Genomic DNA, 19,078 nt, shown 5'->3' on the forward strand with positions numbered 1-19,078 from the left:
TGTCACTCAGCTGTGCTGCTAAGGTGAATGTCTGAACAATATATCTTTTTGGCCTTCAAAAAATTATCAATGTTTCTGAAAATCTGTCCCTCAAGTACAATCTTTATACTTGTGCCATGCTGTATACCTAAGGTAGGTAAAACCCTTGGGAGGGTATCAGCTTTAAGGGAGCTGATGGCAGATTTTGCTTGCTTCTTTGTTTTGCAATTCTGTGCTTTCCAAACATTCATTGGATTGGACAACCATTGCTATCACCTAATTTGAGAACATTTCATTATCCCCAAAGGTCTACTCTGATTATAAGTCATTTTTTTTTCTTTTTGTCTAGAGGATACATTCTCTTTTGTGAAGTGTCTCATCATAGTGTTTTTTTTAAAGGATTTATTTATTATTTATATGAAAGTCAGAGCTACACAGGAGAGGCAGAGAGAGAGAGAGAGAGAGAGAGAGAGAGAGAGAGAGAGAGGAGAGAGAGAGGTCTTTCATCCGCTGGTTTACTCCCCAATGGCTGTAGCTGGGCTGATCCGAAGCAAGGAGCCAGAAGCATCTTCTGGGTCTCCCATGCAGGTACAGGAGCACAAGGACTTGTTCCATCTTCTACTGCTTTCCCAGGCCACAGCAGAGAGCTGGATCAGAAGAGGAGAAGCCAGGTCTCAAACTGGTGCCCATATGGGCTACCGGCACTGCAGGTGGTGGATTTACCTGCTATGCACAGCGCTGGCCCCATCATCATAGTGTTTTGAGGTTTCATTCTTGTGGTGATGTGCATCTGTGCTTTATTCTTGAGGATGATATTTTTAAGTTTATTTATTTATCTACTTGAAAAACAGAGGGAGAGAGGGTGAGATAGAGACTTAAGATTTTTTAAAGGAGGTCTGGGAAAAATTTACATAGTCCCTATATATATTGTATCATAGTCCCTAATGTTTACATGGCATAGTTTAGGTGGCCCTTCTCATGTAACTTTTAAAACATCTACATGAGGTATTGATTACAAATGAGGAAACCTCAGAGGAGTTATATGACTTTCAAAGGGATCTCAAGTACAAAGGCAGAGCCAAGCTAAAGCATCAACATCTCATTCCAAGTGCAGAGCTGCTTTCTGCAGGTGCTGATGAGGTTCCCTTGCTCCTCTGCTTTGAACACGTATCATCTTCTCCCAAGGACTCAAGAACAGATTGAGCATCCCTAAACTGAAAATCCCTAAGCTGAACTGGTCCTACAAATGTTTTGGATTTCAGGTTTTTGGATAGGGATGTTGAACTGCTGTAGTCTGTGCGAATTTTCCACGATCCTAAAAACCCAATCCTGGAACACTTCTGGTCCCAAGCATTTTGGATAAAGGATACTCAACCTGTATTTCTATTTTAGTGACTCTAGCCCTCTGACTCCCTTAGCTACAAACTCACATTTCCTGCTGTTTACTGGACATTCAACGTCACTGGGTATATGGTCCACAGGCCTCTCAAACTCATTAAAACCCACTTCAAACTCCTTAGCTTCCTAAGTGAAGTTCCTGTTGGTTCCCAGTCTCTAGCCTGCAAATGTGTCACTCATGTTCTCCTTAGTCTTCTTCATTCCTTATTTCCAGCTGGCCCTGTGTGGTGCAACAGTGTTCAGTGGTTCTTTTTTTTTTTTAACTTTCACACTGTAGTCACCTCAGTCTTGCCATGGTCTCTTGCTTGCACTGTTGTTAGAACCTCATAACTGACCTTCCGACTTCAGACCCTTCTACTTCATCCTTGTCTCCTTGCTAAGTGCCTCCGTAATGGTGCTGTCAGCCTTGTAACTCCACTTCCCTACTTACAACCTTCCCCTGACATCCCTGGCCACCCATCATCACGTTCGTGAAGTTGCCTGGATTGCACAGATGCTTAGGACTCGTTATTTGTTGGTGCTTCCACTGCAGTCTGTCCACAGCCCCCTGGCAACTCCTGTGGTGCCTTCCGATCATTTCTCTATGCAACTCCCTGAGTTCTGCAAAGGCCAGCATTGTGTTTCCTTCGGGTGACTCCTTCCTTGGAGACATAGAAGAGATAGATAGAGATAGATAGAGATATAAATAGAGATAGAATAGAGATAGAGAGATAGAGATAGAGATAGACAGAGTTAGAGATAGAAAGAGAGATAGAGGTTGAGATAGATTTTACATCTGCTGATTTATTCCTCAAATGCCTGCATACGTCAGGGCTGGGCCAGGCTGAAGCCAGGAACTCATATGGGTCTCCCATGTGGGTGACACTGAAGTTGAGCCGTCACCTGCTGCCTCTCAGGGTGTGCTTTAGCTGGAAGCTAGAGGCAGGAATGGAGCTGGGACTTGAACCCAGGCTCTCAGATATAGGATACAGTTGTCCCCAGGGGCATCTTAACATCTACATCAAATTCCAGCACCCTCAGGGAAATATTACGTCTGCTGTAGGCGTTCAATAAATGATCCCAGAATATATAAACCTGTCATTAGACTCTAGTAGGCTTAAAATAAAATACTGTATAATATTAACATTTATATGTTTTTAATTCTTGCAGAATTTTATTATTATAGATTCCTAACCAAATTTTATTTGAAAAATTGTGAATTTATACTTACATTTGTTTTTTATTGTATTTTTTATTTTTAAAAATTTATTTATTTGAAAGGCAGAGTTACAGAGAGGCAGAGGCAGAGAGAGAGAGAGGGGAAGAAGTCTTCCATCCACTGGTTCACTCTCTAGATAGCCACAATGGCTGGAGCTGGGCCAATCTTTTTCTTTTTTGACAGGCAGAGTGGACAGTGAGAGAGACAGAGAGAAAGGTCTTCCTTTTCCGTTGGTTCACCCCCTAATGGCCACTGCGGCTGGCGTGCTGTGGCCGGTGCACAGTGCTGATTCGAAGCCAGGAGCCACGTGCTTTTCCTGGTCTCCCATGCGGGTGCAGGGCCCAAGGACTTGGGCCATCCTCCACTGCACTCCCAGGCCACAGCAGAGAGCTGGTCTGGAAGAGGAGCAACCGGGACAGAATCCGGCGCCCTGACCAGGACTAGAACCCGGTGTGCCGGCGCCACAGGCAGAGGATTAGCCAGGTGAGCCATGGTGCCGGCTGGGCCAATCTGAAGCCACAAGCCAGAAGCTTCTTCTGGTTCTCCCACAGGGGTACAAGTCCTTGGGCCATCTTCTACTTCCTTCCCAGGCCATAGCAGAGAGCTAAATTGGAAGAGGAGCAGCTGGGACTCAAACCGGCACCCTTATGGGATGCTAGCACTGAAGGCAGCAGCTTTACCTGCTGTGATACAGCACTGGCCCCACAATTTATACTTTTAAAAAATTTATTTATTTTACTTGAAATCAGAGTTATACAGGAAGAGAGAGAGAGAAAGAGAGAGAGAGAGAGAGAATGAATCTTCCATCCGCTGGCTCACTTCCCAAATGCTACAATGGCCAGAGCTAGGCAGATCTGAAGCCAGGAGCCAGGAGCTTCTTCCAGGTCTCCCACATGGGTGGCAGGGGCCCAAGGACTTGGGCCATCTTCTGCTGCTTGCCCAGGTGCATTATCAGGGAGGTAAATCAGAAATGGAACAGTGGGGACTTGAACTGGTGCCCATATAGAATGATGGCACCGTAGGCGGAGGCTTTACCTGTTATGCCACGGTGCCAACCCCATGATTTATACTTTTTAAAAAGAATTTATTGGCTGGCGCCGTGGCTCACTTGGTTAATCCTCCGCCTGCGGTGCTGGTATCCTATGTGGGCGCCGGGTTCTAGTCCTGGTTGCTCCTCTTCCAGTCCAGCTCTTTGCTTTGGCCTGAGAAGGCAGTGGAGGATGGCCCAAGTGCTTGGGCACCTGCACCTGCATGGGAGACCAGCAGGAAGCACCTGGCTCCTGGCTTCGGATCGGCGTAGCTCCAGCCATAGCGGCCATTTGGGGGGTGAACCAACGGAAGGAAGACCTTTCTCTGTCTCTCTCTCTCTCACTAACTCTGTCAAATTAAAAAAAAAAGAATTTATTTATTTGTTTGAAAGGCAAGTTTACAGAGAGAGAGAGAGATAGAAAAAGAGAGAGAGAGAGAGAGAGAGAGAGAGAGAGAGATCTTCTTTTTGCTGGTTCAACCCCAACATGGCTGCAACAAATAGGTGGCAGGGATCCAAACACTCAGGACATCTTTTATTGCAGGTGCATTAGCAGGGAGCGGGATAGGAAGTAGCACAGCCACAGGTCCAACTGTCACTTATATTGGATACAAGCATTGCAGGTGGCAGCTTAACTTATTGTGTCACAATGACACTGACTCCCTAAAAAAAGATTTATTATTTTAAAGGCAGAGTTAGAGAAAGAGAAAGAGAAAGAGAGAGAGAGAGAGAGAGAGACAGACAGACAGAGAGAAGAGAGACAGGATTTATTCTATTCTGGTCTTGCATGGCTGGAGTAGAGCCTTCTGAGTGAGTTAGTCTGGGGCTGCGACAATACAGTAGATCACAGAAAATAAATGGAACTGCACTGAAATAGTTAGTAAGACCAGACGGAGTTGTGGCAACAGCCTTTCCACTTAAGAGCCCAGAAATCCTACATAGTATGGTGGTGAGCCTGTGGGACAAGGCAGGCAGACACCACAATAAGCGTGGTACCTGTAATTTCCATGCCTTCCTTCCCCCCTTCTTCATCCCTGCACCCCCTCCCCACCCCCACCCAGCAGTGGAACTGGGGCCCAGATTTCAAGTCCGAATGCTTGTCTTTACATCTCATTTCATGCCTCTTGTCACTGTGCTATTTTCAATACAGTCTGTATTTGTGAATGGTCAGCTTGCGGCTTCCAGGGAGACAAAGCTCTAGGCTTTCCCTTTGCTTTTCCAAGGCTCCATTTCTTCTTTCCTTGTGAGATCCTAATGTTTTTCTCTTTCTTTGGCAGGTGTTTCTGAATGAGAGATCTATTGGAGTCCTGGATCATTTGACTGATCAGCTGCCTATTACAAGACAGGTATTAACCCAATGAAATGCCCAAGGAAGCATAGTTCTGGCACCCTTTGGCTCTGCTCAGTTGAGAGCATGGCTTGGCCCCAGGATAGCTCATTTTCTCCTCCCTGCCTTTGGGTTGATGTTTTCAGAGAAGCCCAGCAGGAACGAGGGGAAGCTGTGTCTTTCTCTAAGGTATAGGGTTACATATTTTGGGGAGCTGAGATTTTTCTACTTTGAATATTCGATGCTCAGAAATTTCTAGATTTGTTCATCAGCCCCAGTGCATCCTTTGATAAAATGTTCAAGTGACTCTCTCCAGGATAGGGCTGGCCCAGGAGGATTGGGGAGCAGATACAAAAAGCAGGAGCCTGAGGAGCAGTCCAGAGCTTGATGGGACTCTGGGGATTTTCAGTCTGCCATCCCATGCAAAGCCTCCTCTTAGCTTCAGGGGGAGCCTAACAGGTCTGCGTGAGGGTGCTCAAGTGGTACCCACTCTGGCTGGTCTGTCTTGGACAGGATTATCAGGACAGCCACCTTCTGAGGATCCTAGTGGAAAATCAAGGCCGACTTGCCTCTGGGAAGAATATCAATACGGAGAGAAAAGGTGGGCTCCATATTACATGGGCTTGAGACTTGGAGAAATCAAATGTCTGCTGCTGTTATCCCAGGCTGAGGGCAGTCAAGACCAGATATGTGGTTTGGAAGCAAGCAGATGATCTTGGCTGTTGAACTTATGTGTAGAACCTATGATGATGTTGTTGGGTCATCATTGTTCCCCCAAGTGTGTTATTTAATTACCAAACCAGAACTGAGGGGTTTGAAAGTAGTTTCACCATGAGAATGCTGTTGAGATGTGCCTCAAGGATAAAAATGTTTTTGCTTTTTTCTGGAGCTCACTGGCTTCAGGCTGTTCTCCTGGATCAACACTCTTGGGAAGGGTCACACGTGCTTTTCATGTTCTGCCCCTAATGTTTTGTCATTCCTAAGGCACAGACTAGCCTGAAACCCTGTGATGGCCATGTTTGGCAGGAATTATGGTGACTTCTGTGCTATTAATGTACAAGATGCAAGCACCACTCTGAGAGGTGAATTTTGGAGAGAAAAATCAATGTAGGATGTTGCAGAAACCGTCCAGCCTGATGACACTAGGGGATCACTTCCTTCTGGGAGAGCCCTGGCTACCGCCTGTGCCCATCACTGCTCACTTCCTGCCCTTCCTACCTCCTTCATTCTCCCTTTTCTACAGGTTTAACTGGGGATATCTATCTGGACAATTCTCCATTAAGAAAGTTTACAATCTACAACCTGGAGATGAGAAGTAGACTCCTGCAAAGGTGAGGGACCGACTTTTGACTCTAGGTGGTTGACCAGCGATGGCTAGTGTTTAGATTCAGAAGGGACTTCAAAGAGCATCCACATGAAGCCAATGGCTTTTAAGATAGGAAAAATTGGCCGGCGCCGCGGCTCACTAGGCTAATCCTCCGCCTAGCGGCGCCGGCACACCGGGTTCTAGTCCCGGTTCGGGGCACCGATCCTGTCCCGGTTGCCCCTCTTCCAGGCCAGCTCTCTGCTGTGACCAGGGAGTGCAGTGGAGGATGGCCCAAGTGCTTGGGCCCTGCACCCCATGGGAGACCAGGAGAAGCACCTGGCTCCTGCCATCGGATCAGCGCGGTGCGCCGGCGGCAGCGCGCCTACCGCGGCGGCCATTGGAGGGTGAACCAACGGCAAAAAGGAAGACCTTTCTCTCTGTCTCTCTCACTATCCACTCTGCCTGTCAAAAAAAAAAAAAAAGATAGGAAAAACTGAGACTCAGAATATTGATGGAAATGACTCCAAGCTTCATAGCTGTTTGGGGGAGGGGGGAGAGTGGTGAACTGTGCCCCTCTCACACACACCCTTCGGCATGCATGCTGAAGACATAGCCCATGCTACAGAGGGCACTGAGCTCCAGGGAAGCATCTTTCCTCTGAGGTCACAGCCACACACCATAAAGGAAAGAATGAGCATTCTGCTGGTGTTCGACTCTGTCTTAGGAAACTGCCCTCATTGTGGAAACCAGCCACAAAAGAAGTGAAGGGGCCTGCCTTCTTCCTTGGAATGTTGAGAGTTGGTGATAACCCCAAAGACACCTTTATTAAGCTGGAGGTTAGTGATATTTCTTCCTTGCTCTACCTCCCATCCACAAAGTACCTTTAAAGAGTACTCCCTGCTGCTGCAGCAGCCATCTGCGAGGCTGCCCCTTGCTTGGGGTAAACAGATGTAACAGACACATGAGCAGTGGGTATGTCTGGAGAACACATTGCAGGAGGAATTTAGTCCTGGACATAAGATGGAATGTGGAGACCTGCACCACCGTGGACTCATCATCTGACCTGTGATAGGATGTTGGAGGTGAGATGCCAGTATACATTTGCCACCACACTGGAAGTCCACAACTCCAGTTATGCTGTAGCCTGCATGTGTTTTGATGAACACCTTATGATACATGGAAATCCTCTGCTGGCTTGTGCAGATACAAGGGAATGAGATAGAAACCAGAGCCTTCCTTTGTGTAGCCTGGATACTAAGCCAGCCCTGGGCAGGGGCAGTGGTGTGGGGCTCAGCAGTCACCTCCCATCTGGGCCTCAAGCTGGTGAGCCATTCTGTCTGGGCGTGTCTGTGACATGGTGTGTCTGTGGTATAGGAGGTATGTGCCCCCAGCCCCTTGTGTGTTTACACCTAGAACTCAGATCCTGTCTTCTTGTCTTGTCCAGGGCTGGAATAAAGGAGTCGTATTCATCAATGGACAAAACCTAGGACGCTACTGGGATTTAGGTCCCCAGGAAACCCTTTACCTTCCAGGACCCTGGCTTCGTCCTGGAAAAAACGAGGTGAACGTCCCCCTCCCACACATACAGTCTGGCCTCCCAGCCTGCAGTCCTTAGACTTAAGCTTGCCCCAGAGGCAGCCCTTGGATCTTAGGTCTTCCCATCTTCTTCAACAGATCATCGTGTTTGAGGAATCGGAACCTGGCATGCAGATCCAGTTTGAGAGAGCACCCCAGCTGGGTATGGCATTGTGAAGGTCATTGGTAGCATCTGGGGGGAACTGTTGGGATCTTTCTAGCTGAGACAGAGGTAAAGAGGGCAGGATGTGCACAACCTCCTGGCATCTGGAGCCTACTTTGCTGTCCTTGCATGATAGATAGGTTTTCTCCTGTACCTATCACAGCCCCATCCATCCCTTCTGTTTCCAAAAGACCAAATTAACCCATTCCTGCAGCAACCTCAACTTCCTCAGCCTCTCTTCCGGATGTTTGTGTTGTCTCATTGTCATCAATCCCAACATTCTCTGTTTCTTGCCTTTTCTGAAATGCATCATGCTTTCGACAGCTCTTTCTCATGATGCCATGTTCAGTAACTGCAAGATATTGTCTCCAGTTCGCTTTCCCAGGTGCTAAAGGAAGGGATTGCATGGACCCATGATGCCAGGCACAAGCCCCGCACGGGACATTCTGTGCCTGCCTTTGCAGATACTTGCTGTCTGTGCACCCAGCCTCCCTCTCTCCTTTGGTTTGAACACCCACTCTCCCAATCAAACTGTCCTTTTTCCCTACCAGCCACTGTCCCCTGCTCCCTGGTGTGGGCGTGTGATACAATCAGGCCAATCAGACTTTCTTTTGCAGGATATTGAGTCTTGAGTGCTGTGACAAGAAGCAGGAAACTGAGTCACATCAGCAGTGCTGCCATGCATAGCCTGGTGGTCCTCATACACAGATCTCTGACTCTCCTGGCTCCTGCGTCTGCCTCGGCTCTGCTTTGGGTCCACTGTCTGACTCCTAAGCTGTCACCACTTTTTAAAATTTTATTAGTTCACCTGTTTCTGTTGTTTACCACAAAATAAACCTACCTGATGCACACCTTTCTCATGTTGCTACAATAAAAGCTGTTTGTCCACCAAACAAAATGTTGAAGAAAATGACTGAAGTTCCTTAGAGTCCTTGACCTCACAAGTGTAAATCTGTGGCGCATAATGATTTTTCCAAGAAATCAAATCAAAGATAAAAGTTAATGCAGGAACTGGTAGGCAGATCACAAACACTTTGTGTTTACAGTGGTTTTTTTTTTTTTGTTATTTTCCTTTTGCTTCCCAGTAGTCTTTTCATCCATTGGTTTTCTTTACCTGGGTGAAACCTTGCTTCTTTGAGGCTTATGCCAGCAAGCTGTGCCTCTCCTTGCCCCCGCTGGCACCTCATTTGTAGCCCCTGTGCTCCCTGTCCTGCTCCCATTCTCCCGTGGATGTTGACACAGTGAGGACAACCAGAGGAAATTATTCCAGTCTTGTGTACACAGGTTCTGGGTTAGCTGACAGGCTTCTGGGGGACTCTGCAGGACCATGTCACCACTGAGGTGCCCTGACACTGATGGCTGCAGAGGGAAGACCAGGAGTCCCAGCGAGACCTCAGAGACTGTGAACTGCGGTGGGAGCTGGGGTCAGGCAAGGTGGGCCTGAATCAACGGAGAGAGTCAAGACCGTGAGGACACTCCTTGAGCAGAAGACAAGCAGCAGCCACATGCATGAAGACTTCAGCAGCCCAAGCAGGCTGAAGGGCAAGGGCTGCTGTTCAGTGTTTAACTTCCCTACCCCTTCATACCAACCATCTGTTAGTTGAAAGCAGTTCAATGGCAGCCCGACTTTCTTCTTCTTTTTCTTCCTTCTCATCATTATCCAGAGCCAGAAGTGTCAAGTGTTTCCCAGGGCACAGCCATGCCCATAAACCTCTGTGTGCGTCACAGTCATTGAGAGGGCTTGTTAGGCCTGGTTGCTAGGCCCCTCCCTATAGTTGGATTCTGGTCTGGGGAAGGCCCGAGGGTGTGTGTTTCTAGAAGGTTCCCCAGTGATGCTGCACTGTGCACTGGCAACGTGAGTTAGAGCGTTTGCCTAAAGCAAGAGGATCTTAGGCTCAGCTCTTTTGGTCTTTGGGGCCAGAAGATTCCTTGGGATGAGGACTCTCCTGTGTGTTGCAGGGCATTCAACAGCACCCACTTTTCTCTGCTCCCTGGGTACCAGCAGCACCCTACAAATGTGTCCAGACATTGACATATGTGCTTTGGGGTAAAAAAATCCCTCCAGGTGAGAACACCTGTTTCTCCTAGTCAGAAATGGCACTTTTCCTACCCTGTAGGAACCCTCTGGGAACTGTTGCCTCCTGAATAAACCCTTAATAAGGGAAAGACTAGCATGAGGAATTTGGGAAAACCTCTCTCAAGATGACAACCTATGACTTATTTTTCCATCTTAGTTCTGAGTGACAGAAATAGCTTATGGCCGCTCTTTTTGAACTAATTTTGAAACAAACTCTAATATTCACACAGGTAAATGGATTCCTAGGGTGAATTGGGTCAAAGATTACGTGTGGAAGAGGCTGATGAGAAAGCCACGCTACCCTTTTTATTTTTTAATTTAATTTAATTTTTTTATTTTTTTGACAGGCAGAGTTAGACAGTGAGAGAGAGAGAGAGAGACAGAGAAAGGTCTTCCTTCTGTTGGTTCACCCCCCAAATGGCCACTACGGCCAGCACATTGCGCCAATCTGAAGCCAGGAGCCAGGTGTTTCCTCCTGGTCTCCCATGCAGGTGCAGGGCACAAGCACTTGGGCCATCCTCCACTGCCTTCCCGCGCCACAGCAGAGAGCTGGACTGGAAGAGAAGCAATCGGGACAGAATCCAGCACCTGAACCAGGACTAGAACCCGGGGTGCTGGCACCACAGGCGGAGAATTAACCTAGTGAGCCACGGCACTGGACACGCTACCCTTTTTACAAATATTGCTCCCTTTACACCCACCAACAGGCAAACAGGATATGGGGGGTGCTCCAAATTATGTATCTATGAGGGACACTTATCTGTCCAGGCAACAGGAAGAGCCTTAGACCCATCAAACACTCATTTAACCCAAATATCCAGTGGAAGAGGTTTTCAGGAGATTTAATGGTGGTGGTGGAGGTGGCAGTGGTAGTTTTTGGGTGGTAATCAGAGGTTACTCATTTTGATAAGATGCCTTATTGGGGCCGGCACTGTGGCACAGCAGGTTAATGCCCTGGCCTGAAGCGCCGGCATCCCATATGGGCACCAGTTCGAGTCCTGGCTGCTCCTCTTGCAACAGCTCTCTGCTATGGCCTGGGAAAGCAGTGGAAGATGGCCCAAGTCCCTGGGCCCCCGCACCCACATGGGAGACCTGGAGGAAGCTCCTCGCTCCTGGCTTCAGATCAGCACAGCTCCGGCCGTTGCGGCCATCTGAGGAGTGAACCAGTAGATGGAAGACCTCTCTCTCTGTCTCTACCTCTCTCTGTAACTCTGTCTTTCAAATAAATAAAAAATAAATCTTTACAAAAAAAGATGCCATATCAAAGTCTAGAATCTAAAATTTCTCTAGCTGAGCATGCTGGGGTGAATCTTTGTCTCTTTAATTGTGTGTTTAGGGTCTATTACAGTGATTAAATGTCATATCAGAATATAGAAGCTACAAGTTCTCTAGCCAAGCATGCTGGGGTATGAACCTCTGTCTATTTAATTATTGTGTCTTAGGTCTATCACAGTGTTAGAAATACAGGAGATACACAGGCAAGCTAGATTTATTTGCACTGAATAATCCCATCCAGCATTTGACAAAACTCTGAGCAGCAGTACTAGATGCCTATGGCGTCAGAGTACGCTCTGATTTTATTTTTCCAGAGCAGTCTGGAGGAGTTGAGGACCTGTAGAGAATTAGGCCCTGTTCTCCTCTACCACACAGAGACCCTTGAATGATAGGGAAGATTTCAGTCCATGAGCTTCCTACCAACAGGAACAGAAACTGGTCAAGGAAGAGAGTGGAGAACCTGAAAACACTTACTAATCCTTTAGAAGCTTAGCTGTTTATGGAGTATCTCTCTTTCCCGCTTTCTTTTAGCCATCTAAATTGAAACAGCAAATACAAGTTCTGGTTGTTTTTGAATAACACATGGAAGAGTAGAGTGAATCAGCTCAGGGGCCCAGAGGGGCTTTAAGTTTGTAATCATTCTGTGGACTTGTCCTTTCCCTGCTACCTTCATCTCAATTCCCATGCCAGCTCGACACCATCAAGGGCAAGTAGCAACAGCCAGTTCCAGACCTTGCTGCCACCTGAGATCCAGCTAGTAACTGAGCCAGTGCCTCCCTTGCTGAGACCGATCAGGAGACACCCTGAGAGGCAGCATCCGGTTCTAATGACGCTACAAAACAGACCCAACACAGAAACTTGATGTGGGATACGGGAAATGTGGATTTGTATGACACCAGACTCTCAAAGGACCATCCATGCAGTCATTGGTAGCTGTTATGCAGGCACTGGGTGACAAATCCTCCGTGGTTGTGCATCAGTGACCAGGAGACGCTCAAGGATGTGGGGCCAACTGCAGTGTTGTACAGAGGCTGGGGCGCATCTCTACTGAGGCAGTCTTTGTGCCTCTTGTAGTAAGATCCTTTCAGTTCAAAGAAGTTCATTTTCTCCTGTCTGATGGATGGCTGGGGCTGTTCTGTCTTAATGAAGCACGGGAAAGCAAAAAATGAACCCAGATATATTAAGCAGCATTTTGTTACTAGGATGAAATACCTAAGACAAGTTATTAATTAAGGAAACAGGTTTATATTGGTTCACAGTCCAATTGTTTTGGCTCTGATGATGGGGGTTCTTGCTGGCAGAGTCTTGAGTTGGCACAGAGCGTCTCCTGGCAAGAGACTGAGAGTACATACATGTCTGCCATCCTTCTCCGTGGCGTCTTACAAAGTCACTCAGGTTTAATCATGGAGGCTCCAACCTATGATTTAATCCAATCACTTTCCCAAAAGCCCCGACATCGGACACCGTAACTGGATTATGGTTCCATCCTCCTGGTACCATTAGTGTAGCACTTTGGGGATCAAGCCTGTAACGATAGGCCTTCGAGGGACATTCAACATCCAAAATACAGCACCAGTAACTCCAGAATGAAGAAATTCAGGTTCCAGAATATAAGCTGATTCGAGAAGGAGTGGTGTTCCTGACGTGAGGGGAAGCAACTCCTCACATTTGCTGTGTGAACCATCTGCAGTGCTCATTGAAGTAGCCAGAACCTGGACACCTGCATAGTCACTGAGTTTCCCTAGGGCACGGACTCTAAAACTTGACAGTGAATTGGAATCACCTGGGGCTGGGGCTGGAAAGGCGTTATCTAGGTCTCATGCCCACAGGACCCGATTTGATTGCTAGGGCATGCAGCTTGGGTTTTGAGTTTTTAAAAATGCAAAGTATAGGGGCCAGCGCTGTGGCTCACTAGGTTAATCCTCCACCTGCGGTGTGGGTATCCCATATGGGTTCCGGGCTCTAGTCCCGGTTGCTCCTCTTCCAGTCCGGCTCTCTGCTGTGGCCTGGGAAAGGCAGTGGAGGATGGCCCAGGTGCTTGGGCCCCTGCGCTCGCGTGGGAGACCAGGAGGAAGCACCTGGCTCCTGGCTTTGGATTGGTGTAGCCCTGGCCGTGGCGGCCATTTGGGGAGTGAACCAACAGAAGGAAGACTTTTCTCTCTGTCTCTCTCTCACTGTCTAACTCTTATCTGTCAAATAAATAAAAAATTTTAAAAATGTTAACGATGTTAAGTATCTACTGGTGCAGACATTAATCCTACTGGTTAATGCACACGTTAAGACACACTCATGTCCCACATCTGCATTCCTGGATTCAAAATTCTGCCCCAGCTCCTTACTCCAGCTTCCTGTAAATGAAGATCCTAGGAGGCAGAGGTGTTTGAATTCTTGCACATATGTTGGAGACCTGGATTGAGTTTATGTCTCCTGGCTTTGTGGTGGCCTAGCCCTGGCTATTGCTGGTATTTGGGGAATAAACTGGTACATGGAAACTCTCTCTCTTCTTCTCAAATAAATAAATTTTTAAAGAATTAGCTTGCATTTAAAATAAAACTATTCTGGGCTATTATTGTGGTATAGTAGGTTAAGCTGCTGCCTGCAACACTGGCATTCTTTATAGTTGCCAGTTGGATGCCCAGCTGCAACACTTCTGACTCAGGTTCTAATGCACCTGGGAAAGCTGAAGGAGATGGTGCAAGTGCTTGGGCCCCTGCACCCATGTTAGAGACCAGGATGAAGCTCCTGGCTCCTGGCTTTGGCCTGGCCCATTACTGGCCATTTGTGGCGTTTGAGGAGTGAACCAGCAGATGGAAGATCTCTCACTCTCTTTCTCTATGTCTTTTCTCTCACTTTCTTTCTTTATGTCTTTCTCTGTAACTCTGTCATTCAAATAAATGAATAAATCTTTAAAAAATAAAGACATTTTATTTGAGATATGTACATGTTTTATTTATTTTTTAACTTTTTTATATAAAGCTTTTATTTAATAAGTAAATTTCTTAAGTACAACTTTTGGATTATAGTGGTTCTTCCCCCCATACCCGCACACCAACTCTCAAACCATCCCACCTCCTACTCCCTTTCCCATCACATTCTTCATTAAAATTAATTTTTAATTATCTCTAATACATAAGATCAACTCTATATTAAGTAAAGATTTCAACTTCTTGAACCCACACAGACACAAAAAGTATAAAGTACTGTATGAAGACTAGTTTTATCGTTATTTGTCATACTATAACACATTAAGGACAGAGGTCCTACATGGGGAGCAAATGCACAGTGACTCCTGCTGTTGATTTAACAATTGACACTTATTTATGACATCAGTAATCACCTGAGGCTCTTGTCATGAGCTGCCTCTTGAGTCCACAAACTTTGTCCGTATTAGGACAAAGCCTTAATCAAAGTGGAGGTTCTCTCTTCCTTTCAGAGAAAGGTACCTCCTTCTTTGATGGACCTTTCTTTCCACAGGGATCTCACTCACAGAGATCTTTCATGTAGGGTTTGTTTTTTTTTTTTTTTTTGCCAGAGTGTCTTGGCTTTCCATGCCTGAAATGCTCTCATGGGCTTTTCAGCCAGATCTGAATGCCTTAAGGGCTGATTCTAGGGAAGAGTGTTGTTTAGGGCATTTGTCATTCTATGAGTCTGCTGTGTATCCCACTTCCCATGTTGAATCATTCTCTCCTTTCTAATTCTATCAATATTATTAGCAGACACTGGTCTTGTTTAAATGATCCCTTTGACACTTAATACTATCTTTATGATAAGTTATGAACTTAAACTGGTTACTTTAACTAGTAAGATGACATCGGTACCTGCTAACTAAATGGGATTAGGAGTCCCATGGCACGTTTTTAGCTTTACCCTTAGGGGTAAGCCTGAGAAATGTGTGCTCAACTGTACGTCTCCTCCCCTCTCTTATTTCCACTCTTATTTTTTACAAGGATCAATTTTCAATTGGATTTAAACACCCAAGAATAACTCAGTGTTAAGTAAATAGTTCAACCAATGGTATTAAGTAGAAAAAGAAAATACAAAAAAGAATAAAACAGTAAGCTGTTTCTCGACAGTCAGGACAAGGGCTGATCAAGTCATTGCTTCTCATAGTGTCAGTTTCACTTCCACATGTTTCTTTTTAAGTAATCTTTGTCTTCATGACTCCATTTAAATAGGTTGTTTATGTGTCCCAGGAATCTATCCATTTCTTTTGGTTTCCCAGTTTGTAGGCATGCAACTCTTTGTAGTAATTTCTGATGATTATTTTCATTTCTGTGGTGTTTGTTGCTACATTTCCTTTTACATCGCTAATTTTATTGATTTGGGTCTTCTCTCTCTCCTTTTTTTGGTTAGTTGTGCCAATTGCATGTCAATTTTGTTTAATTTTTCAGAAAACCAGCTCTTTGTTTTGCTGATCTTTTGTTTTTATTTTTTTCAATTTTGTTGATTTCCTCTCTAATTTTAATTATTTATTTTCTCTGAACAGTTTTGGGTTTGATTTGCTGTTGTTTTTCTGGATCCTTGAGATGCATTGATAGCTCATTTTTTTGGTGCCTTTCCAATTTCTTGATGTAGGCACCAATTGCTATAAAGTTTCCTCTTTTTTTAAAAAAAGATTTTATTTCTTTATTTGAGAGGTGGAGTTACAGACAGTGAGAGGGAGAGACAAAGAAAAAGATCTTCCTTCTGTTGGTTCACTCCCCAAATGGCTGCAATGGCCAGAGCTGCACTGATCCAAAGCCAGGAGCCAGGAGCCAGGAGCCAGGTGCTTCCTCCCCGTCTCCCACATGGGTGCAGGGGCCCAAGGACTTGGGCCATTTTTTACTGCCTTCCCAGGCTACAGCAGAGAGCTGGATTGTGTTTCTTGCAGGAAGGAAATAGATGGGTTTTCTTTTTAAATCCATTCAGCCAGTCTGTATCTTTTAACTGGGGAGTTGAGACCATTTACATTCAGGGTGACTATTATTAAGTACTGACTTTGCCCTGCCTTATTTCCATTAATAGTCCTAATTTTTTTACTTTGGGTTACCTTTGTACTTTTACTGGGTCATTTTCCGCATTCCTCTTCTTCCATAGTGATGTTCCTGTTTCATGTTTCTGTGTGTGGCACATCCTTGTGCATCTTTTGTAGGGTTGGGTGGGTAGTTACAAATTCTTTCAATTTCTGTTTGTTGTGGAAGATCTTTTTTTCTCCTTCATTCATAAATGGGAGTTTTGTAGGGCACAGTGTTCTGGGTTGACAGTTTTTTTCTCTTAGGACTTATGATATATCTTGTCATTCTCTCCATGCCTGTAGAGTTTCTAATGAGAAGTCTGGAGTTAGTCTAATTGGGCTTACTCAATGTGAATTGGCCTTTCTCTTTTGCACATTTTAAGATCTTTTCTTTATGTTATACTTTGGGGAGTTTTACTACACTATTTTGTGGTGAAGATCTTTTCTGGTTGTGTCTATTGGGAGCTCTATGTAATTCTTGTACTTGGATGTCTCTTTCTTTCTTCAGACTGGGGAAGTTTTCTGTTATTATTTCATTAAGAAGGCCTTCTAATCCTTTCTTTCCACACCTTTGGGAACTCTCAGGATCTGTATGTTGGGTTGTTTGATAGTATCTTATAGATTTCCAACTGTGTTTTTTAGTTTTCTAATTTCTACTTCTTTTTTTTCGTTATTTATTTATTTTATTTTTTTATAGTTTTTTTTATTTGACAGGTAGAGTCATAGACAGTGAGAGAGAGAGACAGAGAGAAAAGTCTTCCTTCCATTGGTTCACCCCCCAAATGGCTGCCACAGCCGGAGCTGTGCCGATCTGAAGCCAGGAGCCAGGTGCTTCCTCCTGGTCTCCCACGTGGATGCAGGGGCCCAAGCACCTGGGCCATCCTCCACTGCCTTTCCCGGGCCACAGCAGAGAGCTGGACTGGAAGAGGAGCAACCGGGACTAGAACCTGGTGCCCATATGGGATGCCGGCACCACAAGCGGAGAATTAACCAAGTGAGCCAGAGTGACAGCACCCCCTCTTTTTTCTTTTGGCCTGACTGTAATATTTGTCTTCTAGTTCTGATATTCTTTTGTCTGTCTCACTTATTCTGTTGTCAAGGCTTTCCACTGCATTTTTGTTTGATCTATTGAATTCTTCATTTCTAGTATTTCATTCTGACTTCTCTTTAATATCTCAATTTCTTGGGAGAACTTTTCATTTAGATCATGAATTTGCTTCTGATTGTTTCTAAGTAATCTGATGATTAATTTCTGAATTCCATTTCTGGCATATACTTTATCCCTTAATCTTCACCTTCTTTTATGGAAGTGTTGTAATGTTCCTTTGGGAGGCTCATGGTGTCTTTACTCATTCTTATTTAGGGTTTTTCTTTTGTTTTTCAGCATTTGTGTATTTTTTCTGTCTGGTTGCTTTTCCCTTTAATTTGTGTCTTTGTGATTTGGTGGGACGTCTATACTTTTCTTGAGTTCCAAGAAATGTGTGCTGGATGTGGCCTGGATGCTCTGTTCAGTATTCTGAGGTGGAGGAGGTATCTAATGTAAGGCACCCGTGGAACTTTGTAGCTTTCCTCTGGTTTTTTGGTTAGAGAAGGTTGTTTATTTCTGTTGGTGTGACTTGCCCTTCTCAGAATTGTGGGATGCCCTGGTGTTAGTCTCTGGTGTGTTCAGGCTTATATCACCCTGCTTAACGAACTGCACATCTAATCTTTGGAGATTTTCTTGTGGTGAAGTTTCCCTCTGTTACGAGCTGCTATGTGTCTGTGTGTTGCAAGTGGAAGCACGGAGCCCTGCCTACTGTGGCCCAACTCGCTTCTCGGTGGATGGAGTGGGCTTGAGTTTTCAAAATTCAGGACTTCTCCTTGTTGTTCAGCTTGCATGATGGGAAGGAAATTCTTCTGTGTGTTGTGATTCTTGTTCCTGGGTGGGGGTTGTGGTGAGGTGGCCCCCGCACAGGAGGCAAAGGTGGCATTACCCTGCTTACGTTCAAAAATGTAAATAAATGAAATGGCTTCTCCCAGCCTGCTGCAGATCTGTGTGGGGAGTAAAGGGGGGGAGGAAGGTGGGAAAGGGGGTGCCAGACTTCTGTTTGTTCCTCTATACCTTCTCTTTTTTCCCCGGTGGAACTTCAAAAGCAATTCACCAAGCTCTCCCTCCCACTGCTATTTGCAGCTCTGTAGACCCGAGATTTCCTATCCCACCTGGTCCATTAGGGGCCTGCACCAATGTCCCTGGTTTGGGCCTCCACCACTTTCCTTTCTTATTTGCTCTTTCAGTGTGGACCTGCCCAGTCTCTATTGCTCTCCTTGGCTTCCCATCGAGAATTTCCCATGGCTCTATCTCCGGAGTGTATCTTCTCTCCTTTTTAACTATCTATTTTGCCTCGTGTGACTCAGATAGTCCTGTTGCTATACCACTGTCTTGGGACTTCCAATCAGTTGCTCGAGCTTTGATGTTTTGCATTCCCAGTTGGCCCCTGCTGGTGAGACTGTGAGAGCACACACCTGCGACAGTCTTGGAGAATGAGCAGCTAACTGGGCGGTACATGTGAATTTTCCAAAATACTAATTTTTAGCTGAAAGCTGAAGTTTTTTCCCTTGGTAAAAGTACTGTCAGTTCTTATCCTTAAAGTGACAGGCTGCAAAGGTCCTGATTAGTTATCAAAAGAAGAAATACAAATGGCCAAAAATTTATGAAAAAAAGCTCAATGTTACTAACCATCAGGGAAAGGCCAATCAAATCTACAAAGAGCTATCACCACA

At 45.5% G+C, this 19,078-nt stretch overlaps 1 protein-coding gene across 1 annotated transcript in view; it reads left to right on the forward strand.

Moving 5' to 3' along the window:
- LOC133764795 (beta-galactosidase-1-like protein 2) overlaps window positions 1–8,668 on the forward strand; it is a 41,072-nt gene extending 32,404 nt beyond the window's left edge. Inside the window, exons 14-20 of the mRNA XM_062198480.1 lie at window positions 4,880–4,948; window positions 5,443–5,530; window positions 6,173–6,260; window positions 6,960–7,071; window positions 7,680–7,796; window positions 7,910–7,973; window positions 8,591–8,668. Of these exons, the coding sequence (XP_062054464.1) occupies window positions 4,880–4,948; window positions 5,443–5,530; window positions 6,173–6,260; window positions 6,960–7,071; window positions 7,680–7,796; window positions 7,910–7,973; window positions 8,591–8,598 (546 nt within the window). The 3' untranslated portion in view covers window positions 8,599–8,668. The remainder of the gene's footprint in view (window positions 1–4,879; window positions 4,949–5,442; window positions 5,531–6,172; window positions 6,261–6,959; window positions 7,072–7,679; window positions 7,797–7,909; window positions 7,974–8,590) is intronic.
- Window positions 8,669–19,078: the final 10,410 nt, after the last annotated feature.

The sequence above is a fragment of the Lepus europaeus genome, chromosome 7 (assembly GCF_033115175.1).
Source record: "Lepus europaeus isolate LE1 chromosome 7, mLepTim1.pri, whole genome shotgun sequence".
NCBI classification, from domain to species: Eukaryota; Metazoa; Chordata; class Mammalia; order Lagomorpha; family Leporidae; genus Lepus; species Lepus europaeus.